Genomic DNA, 17,073 nt, shown 5'->3' with positions numbered 1-17,073 from the left:
TTTATTGACCCAGATAAAATACATGTTGAAACGGTGAAGCATAAACACGAAGAAACGGGGGGAAACCTACTAAGGTTTTTGGGGGAGCAATATTTCTATGATTCAATATTGTTTCCTTACAACTACGAGTGAGAGTCTTAATGATCTTTTATGCACATTCAATTTTTCTTACTCGATGTTAAGTGTAATTCCTGACGTATATGCATAACATGTGCAGCTTCCACTAGATTCTACTAGACATTCAACCTGATAAGGGAATAGTTGAAGTAAAAAACCCACTGAGTAGAGGCTTGAACGGGTTCCAGGACTTGCAGAATTTGCTCCAAGTGTAATTTCCTTCATCGCCGCGCTTTATCTTTCGTGAGATATCAATTAATTTTCCACTCATTCAATCATTCTTTTGCCTGGCAGGGCTTGGCAAGCTTTGGAGAATCATCATAAGGAGATTACCTTTGCAAAGAAGCTAACATTTACTCCTGTACCGTGCCTCCAGCAGCCACAAGGGACGAATCTATGTGGATACTACGTTTGCGAGTCCATTCGCATGTTAACCACTGAGAAGCAGAACAAAGATAAATTCGACGTAAGCAATAACATTCACAACTTTATTTATTATCATCAATATTTCGTTATCAAGACTGATATAGTCATACTCATCTCATTTTCGTATATAGGTCGACTTCATGCGGGACAGACTCCAACCAAAGGAACACGCACTAGGAATCGCCGAGGAACTGGCGGGACTTTTGGTTAGAGAAGTAATAAACAACAAAGGCTTGTTTAGTCCAAATAGATGCTCTACCTCCAAATAGACGGTCGTTAGTACCGCTTGTCGATCGTGAGCTCCATGTATATATGTAGGGAATCTACGAATATGTGTAAGGGGAATCGACTTTTGCTTCCAATATTTGTTTGATCGATCTATATATATATATAATGAATGAACGTGTACAACTTCTAGTAGCGTACAAATATATGCAACTTTTATTTTCGAACGAAAAAAATGAAATAACAGGCGGTCGGTGGCGGGGGGGGTGCTGCACCCCTCAAACCCTAAAGCAGCAGCGTTGTGCGCGCGCCACGTAGAGGGCCTTTTGTCGCGGGTGGTAATACCGCCCGCGACAAAAGGGCCTGTGCCCTGCGCGCCCCGCGGCTGCCACGTGGTGGACCTTATGTCGCGGGTCGTAAGCGACCCGGGACAAAAGGTTGACCCTTTTGTCGCGGCTCTCTTGTCGCGGCTGGCCGCCCGCGACAAAAGGCGCTTACCACCCGGATCAAATGGCTTGTTTTCCACTAGTGGGCCTTCGACTTCCATATTTGCTTGGCGCAAGTAAACTGGGTTTTTGCCATGAAAAACATTTGGTATGCGGAGCTGACCGAGAGCTTCCCGTCAGTAGTCCTACACCAGATCAGCTTATCAGGTTGGTTTTTCGTCAGGGTAGTTGCGCTGGAGATGTCCCAGATCTAGAGGTATTGCGCCATCGCTTGGGCAGAGAGACCGCCGCAGATATCTCTGATCCATCTATGGTTCTCGAGTGCCGCTGCGACTGTGATGCCCGAATTTTTGACAAAAGAACAAAGGGATGGTACCATGGTCTGCACCGAAATTCCTCAAGGTAACCAGTTGTCTGTCCAAAACTTAGCGATTTTGCCATCGCAAAGTTGCACCACCGTCGCCGCGCGAAACAAGGCAAGCGCCTCTGGATCATCTTCTGCAGGGATCATAGTCCAAGGCCGTGGTTCTGGAGCCCATCTGAGCCAGGGCCAGCGGCAACGAAGGGCAGTACCGAAGAGCTTCAGGTTCAGAATCCCAAGGCCGCCATTTTGAATTGGACTGCAGACGTGCACCCATGGAAGAAGACAATGCCCACCATTAATCTCTTCCTCCCCCTTCCAGACAAAGCCACGGCAGCGCTTATTTATGATGTCCAAAGCCCATTGTGGAATTGGGAGGACAGAGAGAAGATGTACTGGCAGCGCCATGATAACAGATTTGGTTAGAGTGAGACGACCACTTGTTCTGAGGAGTTTCGGTTCCCATCCTTTAAACTTCTTGGAATATTTGTCGATTAGAGGCCAGCTGCTCGACGTAGCCTGCCTATGGTGAGAGGGATCCCGAGATAGGAGATAGGAAAATCCTTGTGAGAGCAATGGAAGTGGTTTGTGGTCCCCTCTATCAGATTCTCCTCGCAGAGAATGCCAGTAATCGAGCTCTTCTGCAGATTTATGTGGAGGCCGGAAGCATGGGCAAAAAGTTGTAAGGCTGCCGCAATCACTTCCATGTCTTGAGGTAGTGGACGAAAGAAAAGAACAGCATCATCAGCATAAATCTAGGTTCATGGCACTGCCCGATGGAGCCTAACCCGTGATCCACCGCCCATTGTATGATAGCATGAACTGAATCCATGGCCAAGATGTAGAGAGTGGGCGACAGAGAATCACCTTGGCGTACACCTCGAGCTAATTGTATTGGCGCCCCTTGTTCTCCGTTGATCATCACTCTAGTGTATGCCGAACGAAGAATGCCACAAAGCCAGTTGCAAAATAGGTTCCCAAAACCTCTACGGCGAAGGACCACAATCAGAAACTCCCACGACAGGGTGTTGAAGGCTTTCAAGATATCGATTTTCATCAGTACCGTCGGTTTCTTCTTTTTATGCAAAAATCTGGTCGTATTGGCCACAAGTTTGAAGTTCTCATGTATGCTGCGGCTTTGCACAAATGCACTCTGTGCTTGAGACACTAGTGTCGGGAGGAGAGGAGCCAGACGAGCCGCTAAGATTTTGGTGAAAATTTTCGAGAAGCCGTGGATTAAACTAATTGGCCTGTACTCCTTGATGTCCAGAGGGTCCTGTTTTTTGGCAGAAGGATTAGGATGGAGGAGTTGAGGAGTCTGAAGCTTCTGAATTGGCCCTTGTGTAAATGATCCAAAGCCGCGACGATGTCGTCTCCTATGATTGTCCAGTAAATCTTGAAAAAGAGACCAGAGAAGCCGTCTGGTCCAGGCGCTCTGTCAACAGGCATTTCCATGATGGTTTTCCTGACCTCATCATGGGAGAAGGGGGCCTCCAGAGCATTAGCTTGCGCCGCCGTGAGTGTCGGCAGGTTCACTTCGTTCAGGTTGAGAAGATTTTGCCGGGCTGGGGCCGAGCCAAGGATTTCTGTGAAGTATTCAGTGGCCAAGTCCAGCTTGTCTGACGTCGCCATGGCCGTCCTGTCATCGCGGCGAAGGATCGGAATCAGGTGCTTACGGCACCTTGCATTAGCCTTCATATGGAAATACTTCGAATTGGCGTCTCCTTCCTGGAGATCTCGAATGCGCGCTCGCTGCCTGAGCCTAGTCCGCTTCAACGATGCAAGGGACAGGCATTTTCCTTTAAGGAAGGCTCGAAGGCGGCGTTCTCCGTCAGATAGCTCCCTCGTTTCACTGGCCTCGTCAAAACGCAGAATCACTTCATTGGCGATCTGAAACAACAGTGCGCAATGGCTTTGCTTTCTCTGTCCCCAGCTTCTTAAAGCCTTGGCGGTGGCTTTTAGTTTGGCGTCAAGCGTGAAAAGAGGATCTGCTGCCTTATCCACCGTCGACCAAGTTGTTTGCACCACCTCCATAAAGCCTGGCAGCTTTTTTTTATTTTTTGAATTTTCACCGGGGGGGAGAGGATCCCCACCAGAATTTATATTTCCAAACCGGCACAACGGGGCCACGTTTTACAGCAGGATAGTTTCAGAGGAAGAGGGGAACAACACGGGGGGGAGGGGAGAGCAGCCGCAAGAAACCGGCATATTACACAGTGCCTAAGAGAGAGGGCCAGGCGACAGCCTCATCATGCAGGGCAGCGGGAGCACGAAGCTCCCAAAGAGCGGCATCCTCACGGCACATGGAGAGGAGACGGGGGAGGCTAGCGCGCTCACCGCGGAAAGCAACCCCATTACGGTGCTTCCAAATATTCCAGCAGAGAAGGATGGTGAGAGTCGAGGTCGCTTTGGAGCCACGGGGGACAGGGGTGTCGTAGGAGAACAGCCGACGCACATCCGCATCAACGGGAAAGCTCCAGCCGATCGCGTCCCAGAAGCGACGCACGAAGGGGCAGGCGAAGATGAGGTGTGTCGCCGTTTCCCTCTCGCTCTCGCAGATGGGGCAGAGTGCCTCTTCCTCGGATAGGACGTGCTTCTTGAACAGCGCCGCCCGCGACTGGATACGAGACTGCACGAGCAGCCAGGCGAAGAACTTGGCCTTGGACGGGGCGAATCCACCCCAGACGAAGTCCGCGAAAGGGGCGTCGACGCCGCCGAACTGCATCAGCTTGTAGAGTTCGCCGACGGCAAGCTCGCCGGTGCGCTTGGCACACATAGTGAGGATCCGAGAGTCGGGCTGCCCCGAGAGCTGCAAAGCCTCGACCCGAGGGAGGAGAGCGGTGAACTCTCGCTCCCCCACGGCGGAGAGCCTGGGGGCAAGAGCCCGACGGAGACCGCCACGCACCACCGCGGCAACGGAGGTGTGCGGGTGGGTAGCATGGGAAAACAGCGCCGGTAGAGCGTGGCAGAGCGCGCCACACCCGGCCCAGTCGTCCATCCAGAAGCCGATGCGCTCGCCATCCCCAAGCACGACCTTGGAGATGCTCCTGTAGAGGGGCATGAGAGCGGCAAGGGCAGACCAGTGTTGCCCCACGTCGCTCCTCTTGCCCGCAGCAATGGGGCCGTCGACGGAGCGCCATGCCCAGCAAGCCCAGGGAGACAGGGGGACGGTGTGAAGCCGGTGAAGGAGCTTGACCTGGAGGCAAGCATTCCGCGTTGCCAGACACTTGATTCCAAGGCCGCCCTCATTTTTGGAGCGGCATACCTGAGTCCAAGCGACGAGGCATTTGGCGCCAGAAGCGCGCCCGTCGAAATTCCAGAGGAAACCCCTCCGGAGAGCGTCGATGGCGCGGAGGATGGCCAGAAATTTTCGAAGCGGAATCTGAATGATCTTAGACGAGTAGAAGCACACGTCATGAGCAAAGGACAGTGGTCAGATATGTTTGTACAGAGGGCCGTCAAGTCGCTGATCGGGTATGTATCCTCCCAGGCAGGATTGAAGAGAATGCGATCTAGCCTGGCCATGATTGGCTCATCGTGTTCATTGCTCCATGTATATTTCCGACCTGGCATTGGCATATCCTGGAGCGCTAGTGAGTTAATGGCATACCTGAATTTATTCATCATCCTTCTGTTCACCCGGCCATTGCTTTTATCGGCTGGATCAACATTAAACCTAGGGATGGCATTCTGTTCACATGGTCGACTGGGCGACTGTGTGTAAACCTAGGGAGGTGGCGGGTTTGGGGATCCTCAACACTAAACTCATGAACATTGCGCTCATGCTCCGGTGGATCTGGAAGATCTACCAGAATGAGGAGGGCCTATGGGCGGACCTTCTTCGGGCCAAATATCTTGGCACCCATGATCTCTTCTCCAAGGAAGTGCCGGTGAGGGGATCACAATTCTGGAATGCCATCCAGAAAATTAAGTGGCACTTCAAGCTTGGGGCGAAGCATTCGGTTCACAATGGGAAGTGGACCTACTTCTGGAAGGACTGGTGGGTGGGGCCGGGGCCCCTGCGCGCCCGCTATCCTCGCCTGTTTAGTTGCTGCACCCACCCAGATGTGACGGTGCATGCGACCAGGGTGCTAGAGGGGATTCCTGGCGAATGGTGCATCCAGTTCCGCCGTCAGTTTAGTCTTACGGAATCCGTGGAATGGGATAACTTGTGCAGAGAAGTCTGCCGGTGGACGAGCAGAATGACAAGGTATCGTGGGCACTCGAGAACTCTGGGATCTTCTCGACCAGGTCCGTGTACCATGGCCTCCTGCAGGGGGCGGCTGTCACACATTTCAAGTAGGTCTGGCGGACTAGGGTACCTCCTAAGATCAAGATTTTCATGTGGCAGCTGATCAGAGGGAAGCTCCCGTCTTGCGAGCAGGTGGCCAAGAGGATGGGACCCTCCGATGACCATTGTGCGCTGTGTGGAGAGATTGAGGACTGTAATCATATCTTCTTCACCTTCCACATGGCGAGATTCATGTGGGCTGGAGTTAGGGAACTCCTTCATTGCGATTGGAACCCGGCAGGGGCTGGGGACTTCATCGCACTGGCGCAGGTCTGGCAGGCCCCCTTCGTAGACTAGTTTGGTTCACTTTTGCGACCCTCAGCTGGTCTCTCTGGAATATTAGGAATAAACTAACTATTGAAGGGAAGATGATCGGTAACCCGGCTGACGTTTTCTATCATATGCTTATCCACATGAAGTCATGGAGGGTTCTGGTCAGACGGAGGGACAGGGCGCTGCTGGACGTGGCGCGGGACGAGCTCAGGAGGCTACATGCGAGGACTAGAGCTGCAGTTTAGTCTCTCATTCGACCCGCTTCAGGGCTTTGTATCGATTCTGCTTTTCTAGGACCGTCTCATGTGGTGTCGGCTAGGGGCGATGTTCTCCTGATATCGGACCGGGTCGTGTGTGTATGGTTTGATGTTGCGAACTTGTATCCTGACTCTGTATGATGTTGGTAGCTTTATCTATAAAGCTGGGCCATGAGGCCTTCTATTTGAAATCGGCTGGATCAAGAACAAGATTAAAATCTCCATTCACAATCCACGGAAGGTGCATAGAAGACGTCACAACTTGAAGCAATTCATGGAGAGGAACCGTTCTTTGTTGGGTATGTCCTGTGGCCCGTACACTGAAGTCACAGCCCAAGTTTTTTGCATCTTTCAGAGACGTCACTACCGCCGTGATTGAAAATTCACCCTTATGCAAAGTAGAGACCCCTCAGATGATCAGATCGCCATGCCAGAATAATACCACCACGGGTACCCTGTGCAGGGATAAAGTCAAAGCCATCATACCGAGGCCCGAAAGTTTGGGATACAACCGCGGCATCCACCAGTTCTAATTTAGTTTCCTGGGCACAGATAAGCGACACTGGAGAAAAAGGCAAATAGAATTCCTCCTAACGGGGTTATTCAGTCCCCGAAGGTTCCAAATTGCAACACTGAAGTCTAGGTCATCTAACACTGAAAACGACCAACAGACACGGAACAGGAGCCAAGCTCACGCGCACGGTTCCACCTCTTCTAGCAGGGAGAAGGCCTGAAAGCCATGATATGCAGGCTCGTCGAAGTCAATATCTTCAGGAGCGAACAGAGCCGCGATCGTACGGAGGTGCTCCCGCGCCAGAGGCTTGTCGAAGAGCTCCAGATACTGGTCCAGTCCCACTTGGGTGATCTCCTCGTCTTCATCAGTGAAGCCCATGCGGCGAATGAGGACTCTTCGAGCTCGATGATATGGTCTTTTGTTCATGCCATTGTCCTTCTTGCGTAAACGCTCGCTCCTCCTAGGAATGAAGTTTTCGGGCAGGGTCTTCTTCTTCCTTGCAGGTGCGGAAGCAGTGGGACGGGGTCCCAGGATGGACCCTGTTAGCGAGAGACGAAGCTCGTGGGAGATGACTTCCGTGGCGGTCAGTGGGCCGAGAGTTGGCGGCCCAGGTTGTGCACTTGGAGAAGAAGACCCTGATGCCCCCGTGCCAGGCCCGTTGTTGCTTTGCTGAGAAAGGTCAAGCCCGTCAGTGGCCGGATCTGGGTTGGACCCCTGCGAAGCCGGTTTAGGGGAGCTGACCCGCTCCAGTCTTGACTGGAGGCTTCCAGAAACGACCGGCGACCGGTTTGTGCAAGTTGTTTTTTTCCCTAGTTTCTAGGGTTCCCAAATTCCTCTGCGGCGACGCGCGAGTTCACCACTTTTACCACAGTTGCCCGTCCGATCGACGTGTTATCTTCGCTCGCGGCGGACGGCCTGGGTTGTGCAGGGTTGGAGGGATCTAGCGGACGTTCAGGAGATCTGGCATGGACGAAGCAGGGTTGCAGCCGCCGGCGGCAGCGGCAAGTTCAGGAACTGGGCCGCCATTGGTAGCCCCAAGATAGGAGGCGGTACCACCACAGGTGCCGCCAATTCCAGAGGCCCCGGAGGTAGGATCACAGAATACCGATGATTCAGTTGAGCATGATCGCGCTGGCGACTCGGGTGATTGCGAGGTTGACCATGATCTGGGAAGTAGATTTTATGGCTTAAATCTTTGTGGAGAAGAGGAAACTGACTTAGATTTCTCGAGTTGGCTGGCGATCTCTAGGGTTCATACCACTAAACGCTTTAGCAATGCCGCAATGTTTAAACAAATGAGGAACGCATGGGCTGCTGCCCAAGATGTTACCTTCAAGACTAAGGGCGCAAATCTGTTCCTTGCTCAACATCACTGTCTGGGGGATTGGAATAGGGTGATGGAAGGAGGACCACGGCTCTTTCGAGGTTGTGCAGTTGTCTTAGCAGAGTATGATGGGTTCTCTAATGTCGAGGATTACAAACTAGATAAAATTCCTATCTGGGCTCGTGTTCAGGGGATTCCTGATGGGTTGATGAAGAAAAAGGAATTGGCAGAAAGAGTAGCAAAGAAAGTGGGCGAACCTCCGTTCACGGTAATTGTGAATGAAGGGAGAATTAACCCATCAAAATACCTACGCGCTAGAGTTTACCTTGATATGAATAAACCCCTCGCGAGGGTGGTGACGATCACTTTGAAGGAAAGAAAGATGTACCCGGTATACTATGAGAAACTGCCGGAATTCTGCTTTTTCTGTGGAAAGTTAGGCCATGATGTTACTGAATGCGGTGATGGAGTTCACCCGAAATCAGAATGCCAATGGGGGATGATCTGAGGGCGATCTTTGAACCTTTCAACCCGCCAGGAGATAGAGGAGGTAGTACTCGGGGTGGCCGTACTGACCGTGGAAGAGGCAGAGGCCGGAACACTGGCGAGACTCATTCAGATAGGGACAAGATGGACTTGGATGGGAATATGCAGGGGTCCAGTTTAGCAAGAAAGAGGCTTAATTACGGAGCTGGCAAATATGGTGATCCATCTGGTTCTACTGTTGAGGGAGTTTCAGTGGCAAATACGATACTGATGATAGAAAATGCGAATAAGGAAATTGATAAGAGCCTCATGAGTACACCACAGAAAGTTCAGGACCCAAAGAGAAGGAGAAAGAATGATGTTGGTGGTGATGACTTACCTGACAGCCAAGGATCGGCGGCCTGCTTCGAGGAGGACCGCCGGGACCAATGATCGCCTCAGGATGGAACTTCTAGGGGATGAAAACATCCCCGGTAGTTCGCTCGCTTATGGATGTCCATAGGCAAATAAATTCAGATGTGATGTTTCTGTCTGTATCACACCTGGACAAAGTTAAGGCAGAAAAGTTGATGCGTAAAATGAATTTTGACAAATGTTTGGTACATGATAGTGATGGGAGAAGTGGCGGTTTGATTCTGATGTGGAAGAAGGAGATTAAAATAGTATGCAGAAGGGTTGAGAATTTTTTTATTGATGTTCTAGTTAAAGGAGAGCAAGACTGGCGTTTCACTGGTTTCTACGGTGAGCCTAGCTGGGAGAATAAGTATAAATCCTGGGAATATATCAGAGAATTACATGCTGAAGATAATCTACCTTGGCTAATTATAGGTGATTTTAATGAAATCCTCTTCTCATGGGAGAAAGAAGGGGGCGCTCCTCGTGCCACTCGATATATGAAGGCATTCCAAGATTGTTTAACAGATTGCGGTCTTGAGAATCTTGGCTATGTTGGTGATATTTACACTTGGAGAAGGGATGGTTTAAGGGAAAGGCTAGACCGGGCTGTAGCTAATGCAACATGGAATTCTTTGTTCCCTCATGCAAAAGCTATTACTGGTGAAAATACAAAGAGTGATCATAGACCAGTTACAGTAAATACAGAGTATCTATCAGATGTCCATGTCCCAAGTAATCTGCCTAAGCACTTCGAAGCGAGATGGTTATAAGAAGATGCAGTTGATTTCATTGTGCAGAACGCCTGGAACAGAGCTTCGATGAGAGGTTTGGGTCCTACCTTGATCCAGAAGACGAGGGAGGTGCACGATGAATTATATAACTGTGATAAGAGGGTTTTGAAAGGCCCTGTGAAGCGCATTGATCAACTAAAACGGGAGCTGGAGACTCTCAAAAGAGGTCCAATGTCGGATGAATCTATAGCTGATCAAAAGGAAATTTTGTTGAAAATTGAACTTCTTTTGGAACAGCAGGAGTTATATTGGGTCCAACGTGGAAGAGCTAATTGGCTGAGACATGGGGACAATAATAAAAAATTCTTTCACAATTTTGCAAGTGCAAGGAAGAAGAAGAACACTATCAAATACCTCGTTGATGAGGCCGGACAGAAATGGGATGATCCATAAGGACTTAGTAATCTTATTAAGTTTAACTTTCAGAATTTGTTTAGTTCAGAGGTGATTGAACCGAATGACACGGTACTAAATACTGTACCACGAAGGGTCACGAATGATATGAATAATAGCTTGTGTCGTGATTTCACAGAAGAAGAGGTTAAAAAGGCTCTGTTCCAAATTGGCGATCTGAAGGCGCCGGGGCCAGATGGCTTACACTTTGTGTTCTACAAGCATTATTGGTCTTTGATTGGCGATGATTTGACCAGAGAGGTTTTGCAGGCGGTTAATACGGGTGTGATTCCAGAAGGATGGAATGACACAGTGGTGGGGCTTATTCCTAAAGTGGAGAATGCTGAAAATATTTCGCAGTATCGTCCGATCAGCTTATGCAATGTTGTGTACAAGGTAATCTCGAAGTTACTTGCTAACCGTCTGAAACTAATTCTACCTGATATTATCGGACCACAATAGAGTGCTTTTGTCCCTGGGCGTCTCATTACGGATAATATCTTAATTGCCTATGAGTGTATTCATTTAATCAAGAAAAAACAAGGGAGGAAGGGCTTATGTGCGGTGAAGTTGGATATGCACAAGGCATATGACCGTGTGAGTGGTGCTTCTTGGAGAAAATGATGTTGAAAATGGGATTTGATCAGAGATGGTGAACTTAATTATGGCTTGTGTCTCTTCAGTCAAGTATAAAATTCGGTTTAATTCAATGGAAACCGATTTTTTACCGCCTCTAGAGGTATCCGCCAAGGAGATCCTCTATCACCGTATCTATTTCTCATTTGTGCAGAAGCCATATCAAGTATGTTGAACCAAGCAGAAAATGATGAAAATTTAGTGGGTGTCAAGGTTTGCAGGGATGCTCCTATGATCTCTCACTTATTATTTGCTGATGACTCGCTTATTCTGATGGAAGCAAATGAGGAGAATGCAAAGCAACTTAAAAAGATTCTGGATGATTATTGCTCTAGCTCGGGTCAGTTGATAAGCAAAGCAAAATGCAGTATTTTTTCAGTCCCAATACTGTTGTAGAAGAGAGAGCTCGAGTTTGTCAAGAACTTGATATAATGACTGAGTCCCTGAATGACCGGTATCTGGGCTTGCCAGCAATGGTCGGTGCGGACCGATCAGAAAACTTCACATATCTTATAGAGAGAGTTCAAGCTCTGATTAATGGATGGAAAGAAAAAATGTTATCCAGCGGAGGTAAGGTGATGCTAATTAAGGCGGTTGCTCAAGCAATACCGGTGTTTGCGATGACAATATTTAACATTCCAAAGAAAATATGCAAAGGAATTATGGATGCTATTTCACAACTATGGGGGGGCGATGATGATGACCACAAGAAAATGCATTGGCTGCCTTGGTGGAAAATGTGTATACCCAAAGACAGAGGAGGTATGGGTTTTAGAGACTTACATACTTTTAACAGAGCTATGTTAGCAAAACAATGCTTGAGACTTATGGAACAGCCGGATTCATTATGTGCAAGAGTACTACGCGCAAAATATTACCCTGATGATCTACTTAAGGCCAAGCTCAAAAGCGGGAGCTCTTTTACTTGGCAAAGTGTGATATATGGAATTCAAACATTTAGTCGTGGATGTATATGGAGAGTTGGAGATGGAGCTCAAATTGATATATGGAATGACCCTTGGATCCCAACAAGTCCAACCAGGAAAGTGTATACCCCCAGAGGTTCTATTATTCTTGACAAAGTAGCAGACTTGATAAACCCTGTAACGGGAACTTGGGATGAAGCGCTCTTCGGGACATTTTTTGTGGTGTTGATGCTACTAGAATCTGGGAGATCCCATTATCGCCAACTAGTATGGAAGATTTTGTAGCTTGGCACTACACCAAAACATGACTGTTTACAGTGAGGTTGTTGCGGTCAGAAACCCACCGGCGAGCAACGACGGGCAACACAGTAGAGCCGGGAGCAACTTAGGGCTGCGGCTGGCCCTGGTCCCTCCGAGCGACGGCCCGCAAAGACTTCGGCACGCACGTCCGATGCTGGTGCAAGGGCGTGCCACCTGACCTATACCTGGCCAGGAAGGTGATGGATGATGCCTCGCTTAGTTTCCTGCATGGCATACACGTAAACATTAAATACGAGCCTCGATCGGCTCTCAGGTTATCCTGTGAATCGGCTCAAAGAGCCGATCCACCCATGATTCGCACGAGGTGTACGAATATATGGTGGTCCTGCTTGATCAGAATAAAGCTAACACGATCTACGACGATTTAGGGTTTTCACCGCATAATCGGAACATCCTACTCGTGATTGAGCCTCGCGGCCACGCACGGTGATCGTAAGCCGTCCCTAGACAAGGCCTAAAAACCAACACGAAGTTGATCCCCGGAACATCCTGTCTAGGGCTAGCAAACTACACCCTACGTGCCGCTGGATCCTTCAACCCTTTGTAAGGCCTAACTATGCAGATATTAAACTAATCCTTGAAGAACAAGGAGCAACCATAACGGATCGGATCTACTAAATAATGATCAAGCGGGGTGCCGCCCCTACACCTAAGATAGGTGTAAGGGCGGCTAGACGTCTCAGGGTTGCACGACAATAGCATATGATACGATGAACAATGCTAACCCTAACACGTCTAAGATAACTACGTTGCTCGCCATCAAAAAAGCTTCAGTACGAGCAACGCATGGATAACGAATAAACTTGTACTGCCTAGATCGCAAGATGCGATCTAGGCAGCATGATGCTTACCCGGAAGAAACCCTCGAGACAAGGGAGTTGGCGATGCGCCTAGATTGGTTTGTGGTGAACGTGATTGTTGTTTATTTCATAAACCCTAGATACATATTTATAGTCCGTAGACTTTCTAACGTGGGAACAATCCCAACCGTGCACGAGCCAAACTCTAACTAACCGACACGTATCCTACTATATTACAGATACACGGGCCAACTAGTCGAAACTTTGCATATAAGGCCGATTCACGTATATTCTTCCATGTATATTCTTCAAGCCCATCTTGATCGCGGCCCACCTCTGACTCGGTCAAATTCTGGTGATAACACATGCCCCCCTGGTTTTGGAATTGATAATTCCAAAATCACTCTGCTTTTCTTCGTCGGGTCATGTCGCGGCAGAGCAGAACCGTCGCAGCATCCTTCATCGTGATGTCTTGCCTTCTCAACTTCTCTGCAAGATTTGATAGCTTTAGCATCACTTCCTCGGAAACTGTAATGGCATTAAATCTCCACTAGGCTCTCCCTTATTTAACTGTGCCGACCGATTCGCCCCTTCATCCCCCTCCTCTGTTCTAGCTATCGGCACCGAAAAAACCCTCTTTCCTTATAGCAATGTCTTCTTCTTCCTCCGTCTCCTCCGGCCTCTCTTTCCAATCTTCTTCCTCGAGCGAGCCGATGTCAGAGCCAGAGTGGGACTTCGACTTCATGTCAGATGGCCCACCAGAAGCCCTCGTCGGATCAGATGGCGACATGCCCCTGACTGATGGGGAGGGCGACCTCCGGTTCCTCATTGAAGGGGAACTGGAGAGCGAGAGCGAGGATGACCTCCACTCCTGGAGGAACCCCATTTCCTCCGATAAGGAGGAGGAAGAGGAAGACGAGGAAGAAGAGGAGGAACAGGAAGAAGAGGGGGAAGACGACTCCTCCTCCTCCGCTGGGTACCCGCCGGCGAAGCGCTTCCGCGCTTGGGCGGACAGTGAAGATGATGAAGATGACGAAGAGGAAGAAGCTCCGGCCGAAGGCTGGGGCAGCAGCGACGAAGAGTTCTCCGGAAGCAGCGCCGGCGGCAGCTACGATGCCGACGACGAGGGCAGCGAGGATTAGTAAAGTAGGATCAATAGTACTCGAGCAATCGGCTCTTCTTTTGTTCCCCCTTCCTTGAGCAATCGGCTCATCATTGTAAAAAACCCTCCTTTTATTAATGAAGAAGTATTTCCAGTCAACTTTTTGCCGATAGTCAAAGTCAAACGATCTCCCAAAAGAGCCGATGGCATCGCATCGGTCTCTACCATAAAAACACGAGTACAGCCGACCTAGCTGCCCCTCCAAACGGTAACCTGCGACCTCCGTCTGAGAAAGCAAACTCAGATCCCCAAATCGCCGCCTGAGCAGTTCCAACTCACAGCCACCCGCATCCCAGATCTCGACCGCGCCGCCCCAAACTCTACAGCGCATCCAATGGCGGAATCATCCAATGCCAACGCCATGGTCTCCGGCCAGAAGGTAATCCTTAACCTCCTCTCGCCATTCGAATCGGCGTTAGGATTAAAAGAAAACACCTGAATTAATGTTCTGTTCCGTTGTTAATTTTAGGTTTCAGACATCCTACTGCCACATCCTTCTCTCGCAAATTCTATGTGCCTCGGTCCCCGTTCTTCCGAGAGTTCCGCCCTCTTAATTTCATGCGAGGCTAACAGAATCCCCTTCGTGAACCAGAACTTAGATCTGTCTTCCTGGGCCGACTGCCTGCGAGCCTGGCCTAATCCTCCTGAAGGTTGGGTGGCATGGTACAATAGAGTATCCAAAACCCACTATGCCACCTGGGAAGCCATAGGGATAGCCGATGCCTTGTCATTATCATTGTCCCCCCTTGAAAAGAATGAAAATATTCTGAAAACCATCGGCTACTTCTGGTCCGATGCACTGAACTGCTTCATGTTCGGCCATGGCCCTATGACACCAACTCTGTTGGATGTGGCCATGATCACAGGCCTAGACATTGCATCCCCAAGCCCTTCGGCATTCAAACTGCCGAAAGTCCCTTTCACCCTTTCCTCTAAAAAAGAGTGTACCATCTGGGGTGCCTACCTCAATCGCTATATGAAAACCAAAGGCCCTGTGACAGAGAGAGAACACACAGCCTTCCTGAACTTCTGGTTGGAGCATTTCATATTCTGTGGCCCATCACTCGCCCCTACCAAGAATTACCTTTCCCTAGCCTATGAACTTGCCAAAGGCATCCAACTTGGCCTCGGCAAACTGTTTCTTGGAGAGGTCTATCGATCTCTTCAACTGATGTCTGTCAAACTGTTTTCTCAAAAGACAGTTAAAACTGGAGGCCCCTGGTGGTTTATTCAGTTATGGGCTCAGCTGTACTTTCAGAACCAGATCCCAGACTTCCCACCTTTGGCCACCTGCACCTTCCCGGATGCTAATGGAAAGGAAATCCGATGCACCAGCTATGGCCAAGCTTTGTATGGTCTCCCAGGTAGCAGGCTGATCCCTAAGGAAGCAGCAGGGTGGTTCAAGATTTTCTTCCAAGGTTTGGACAACCCCCTGTTCTTTCCTTATACTGAATCGGAGAACTTTGAGAACCCAGTCTCCTTCCGATTGGATAACTTTGCCGATGACGCTAGCACCCGGCATCTGTACTCTATCATGATTCGTCCTTGCTTCCTCCCAGTTGGCATGAGTACCTCGAACCGGATCATCAAGCCTGGTTACGAGTCCTACCAACCGGTAGTAGTAGCCCAACAGCTTGGCCTCGGGCAGGTGCCTCCACACTTCTTCCTACACCATCTGACAGCAAGCAGAGCTGAACTGCCTGACATCCTCACTGGCCAAAGGTGTTATACCTTCTTTGATGCTTTGGCCATTCCAATTCCCCACAACCTCAGTTTCACCTTCACTACCGATGGTTTCGAGACTTGGTGGTCCATGTGGAAGACCCATGCCTTCAGGAGGGCTCTAGGACCGCTGCTGAGACAACTTGATGCCGAGTATGACGTTCCTGCAGACCAGGTACCATTATTTAAATATTTCTTGCAATGGCTTATGGTGATTGTCTATAACCTGACTCCATCTCCTGGCAGCAACAAGATGGCCCAGCTCCCACACAAGCCGATGGCTCCCCCTTCGAATTCCTTCCTCCGGCCCCAGTGGTTCTCTTCTGCCAGAGCTCGCCACCCCTGAAGAAAGTCATAATGCAGAGCCAGCCGATTTTGCCGAAATTGGCTCCCAAGAGTAAAGCATCTTCGGGGCCAGTTGCCCCCCGAGCCTCGACTCAGGCGAGGACGGCAGTGAGGAAGGTGGCTGCCAGGAAGACTCTGAAGCGCAAAGCTCCTGCCCAAGAAAGCTTGCACGTAAGTTGATTTGTGCCATGTCCACATTTATCTGCTTTCCCAGTCTTTTGCAACATGCTTGTACTCTTTTCTCCAGACTTCCACCGAAGAAAACTCCAGCGGGGCCGCAGAATCCAGCCAGAGGGATTCGAGCTCAGGCAACTCCGAGAGGTCCACCACCCAGAGCCAGACGGCCTCGCCAGCGCCGGCTTCTAAGAAAAGGTCGATTCCCGAGCCTCCTGCTCCCCAAGCCCCGACCAAATCGGGGTCACGCGTGAAGCGTCGATGCGTCAAAAGGGCTCGTAAAGACCCACGAGCTTCTCCGTCAAGCCAGGAGGTCTCAAATGTAATTATCTCCCTGGTTTACACTTCATGCTAACCCATTGCCACTTGGATCGGCTAATTACTTCCTTTTACAGACCAATGATACCTCTAGCGGAGACGTCGAGGAGGTACTGATGCCGTCCGCCACGTTAGACCTAGCCACCTCGACGATCGTGGCTGACCAAGCGGCTAACCTGGCCAAGTCCACGGAAAAGCCGATTGTCACAACATCGGCTGCTCCTCCTACCTTGGGAGAGGTACACCCCCTTTCCTTGGCTCTATCACTTTCTTCATTGTATGCTAAACCCACTTTGTTTGTCTTGTCAGGGTTGTGATCTTTCGAGCTTGCTGACGTTCGATCCCGAATCCATCGAACCAACTACTTCC

At 49.8% G+C, this 17,073-nt stretch overlaps 1 protein-coding gene across 1 annotated transcript; it reads right to left on the bottom strand.

Annotated features, from left to right (window-relative positions):
- Window positions 1-3,784: 3,784 nt before the first annotated feature.
- On the bottom strand, window positions 3,785-4,636 carry LOC139833793 (uncharacterized). Its single transcript, XM_071824140.1, has one exon. It carries the CDS (start codon window positions 4,634-4,636, stop codon window positions 3,785-3,787), a length of 852 nt encoding a protein of 283 aa, XP_071680241.1.
- Between the last annotated feature and the right edge of the window lie 12,437 nt (window positions 4,637-17,073).

This window comes from Lolium perenne, chromosome 7, assembly GCF_019359855.2.
Source record: "Lolium perenne isolate Kyuss_39 chromosome 7, Kyuss_2.0, whole genome shotgun sequence".
NCBI classification, from domain to species: Eukaryota; Viridiplantae; Streptophyta; class Magnoliopsida; order Poales; family Poaceae; genus Lolium; species Lolium perenne.
This window is presented reverse-complemented; position numbering and strand designations above follow the sequence as displayed.

Excerpts from the sequence above, each read along its gene's own strand:
- LOC139833793 (XM_071824140.1), bottom strand. The coding sequence starts at position 4,636 with ATGCCCCTCTACAGGAGCATCTCCAAGGTCGTGCTTGGGGATGGCGAG.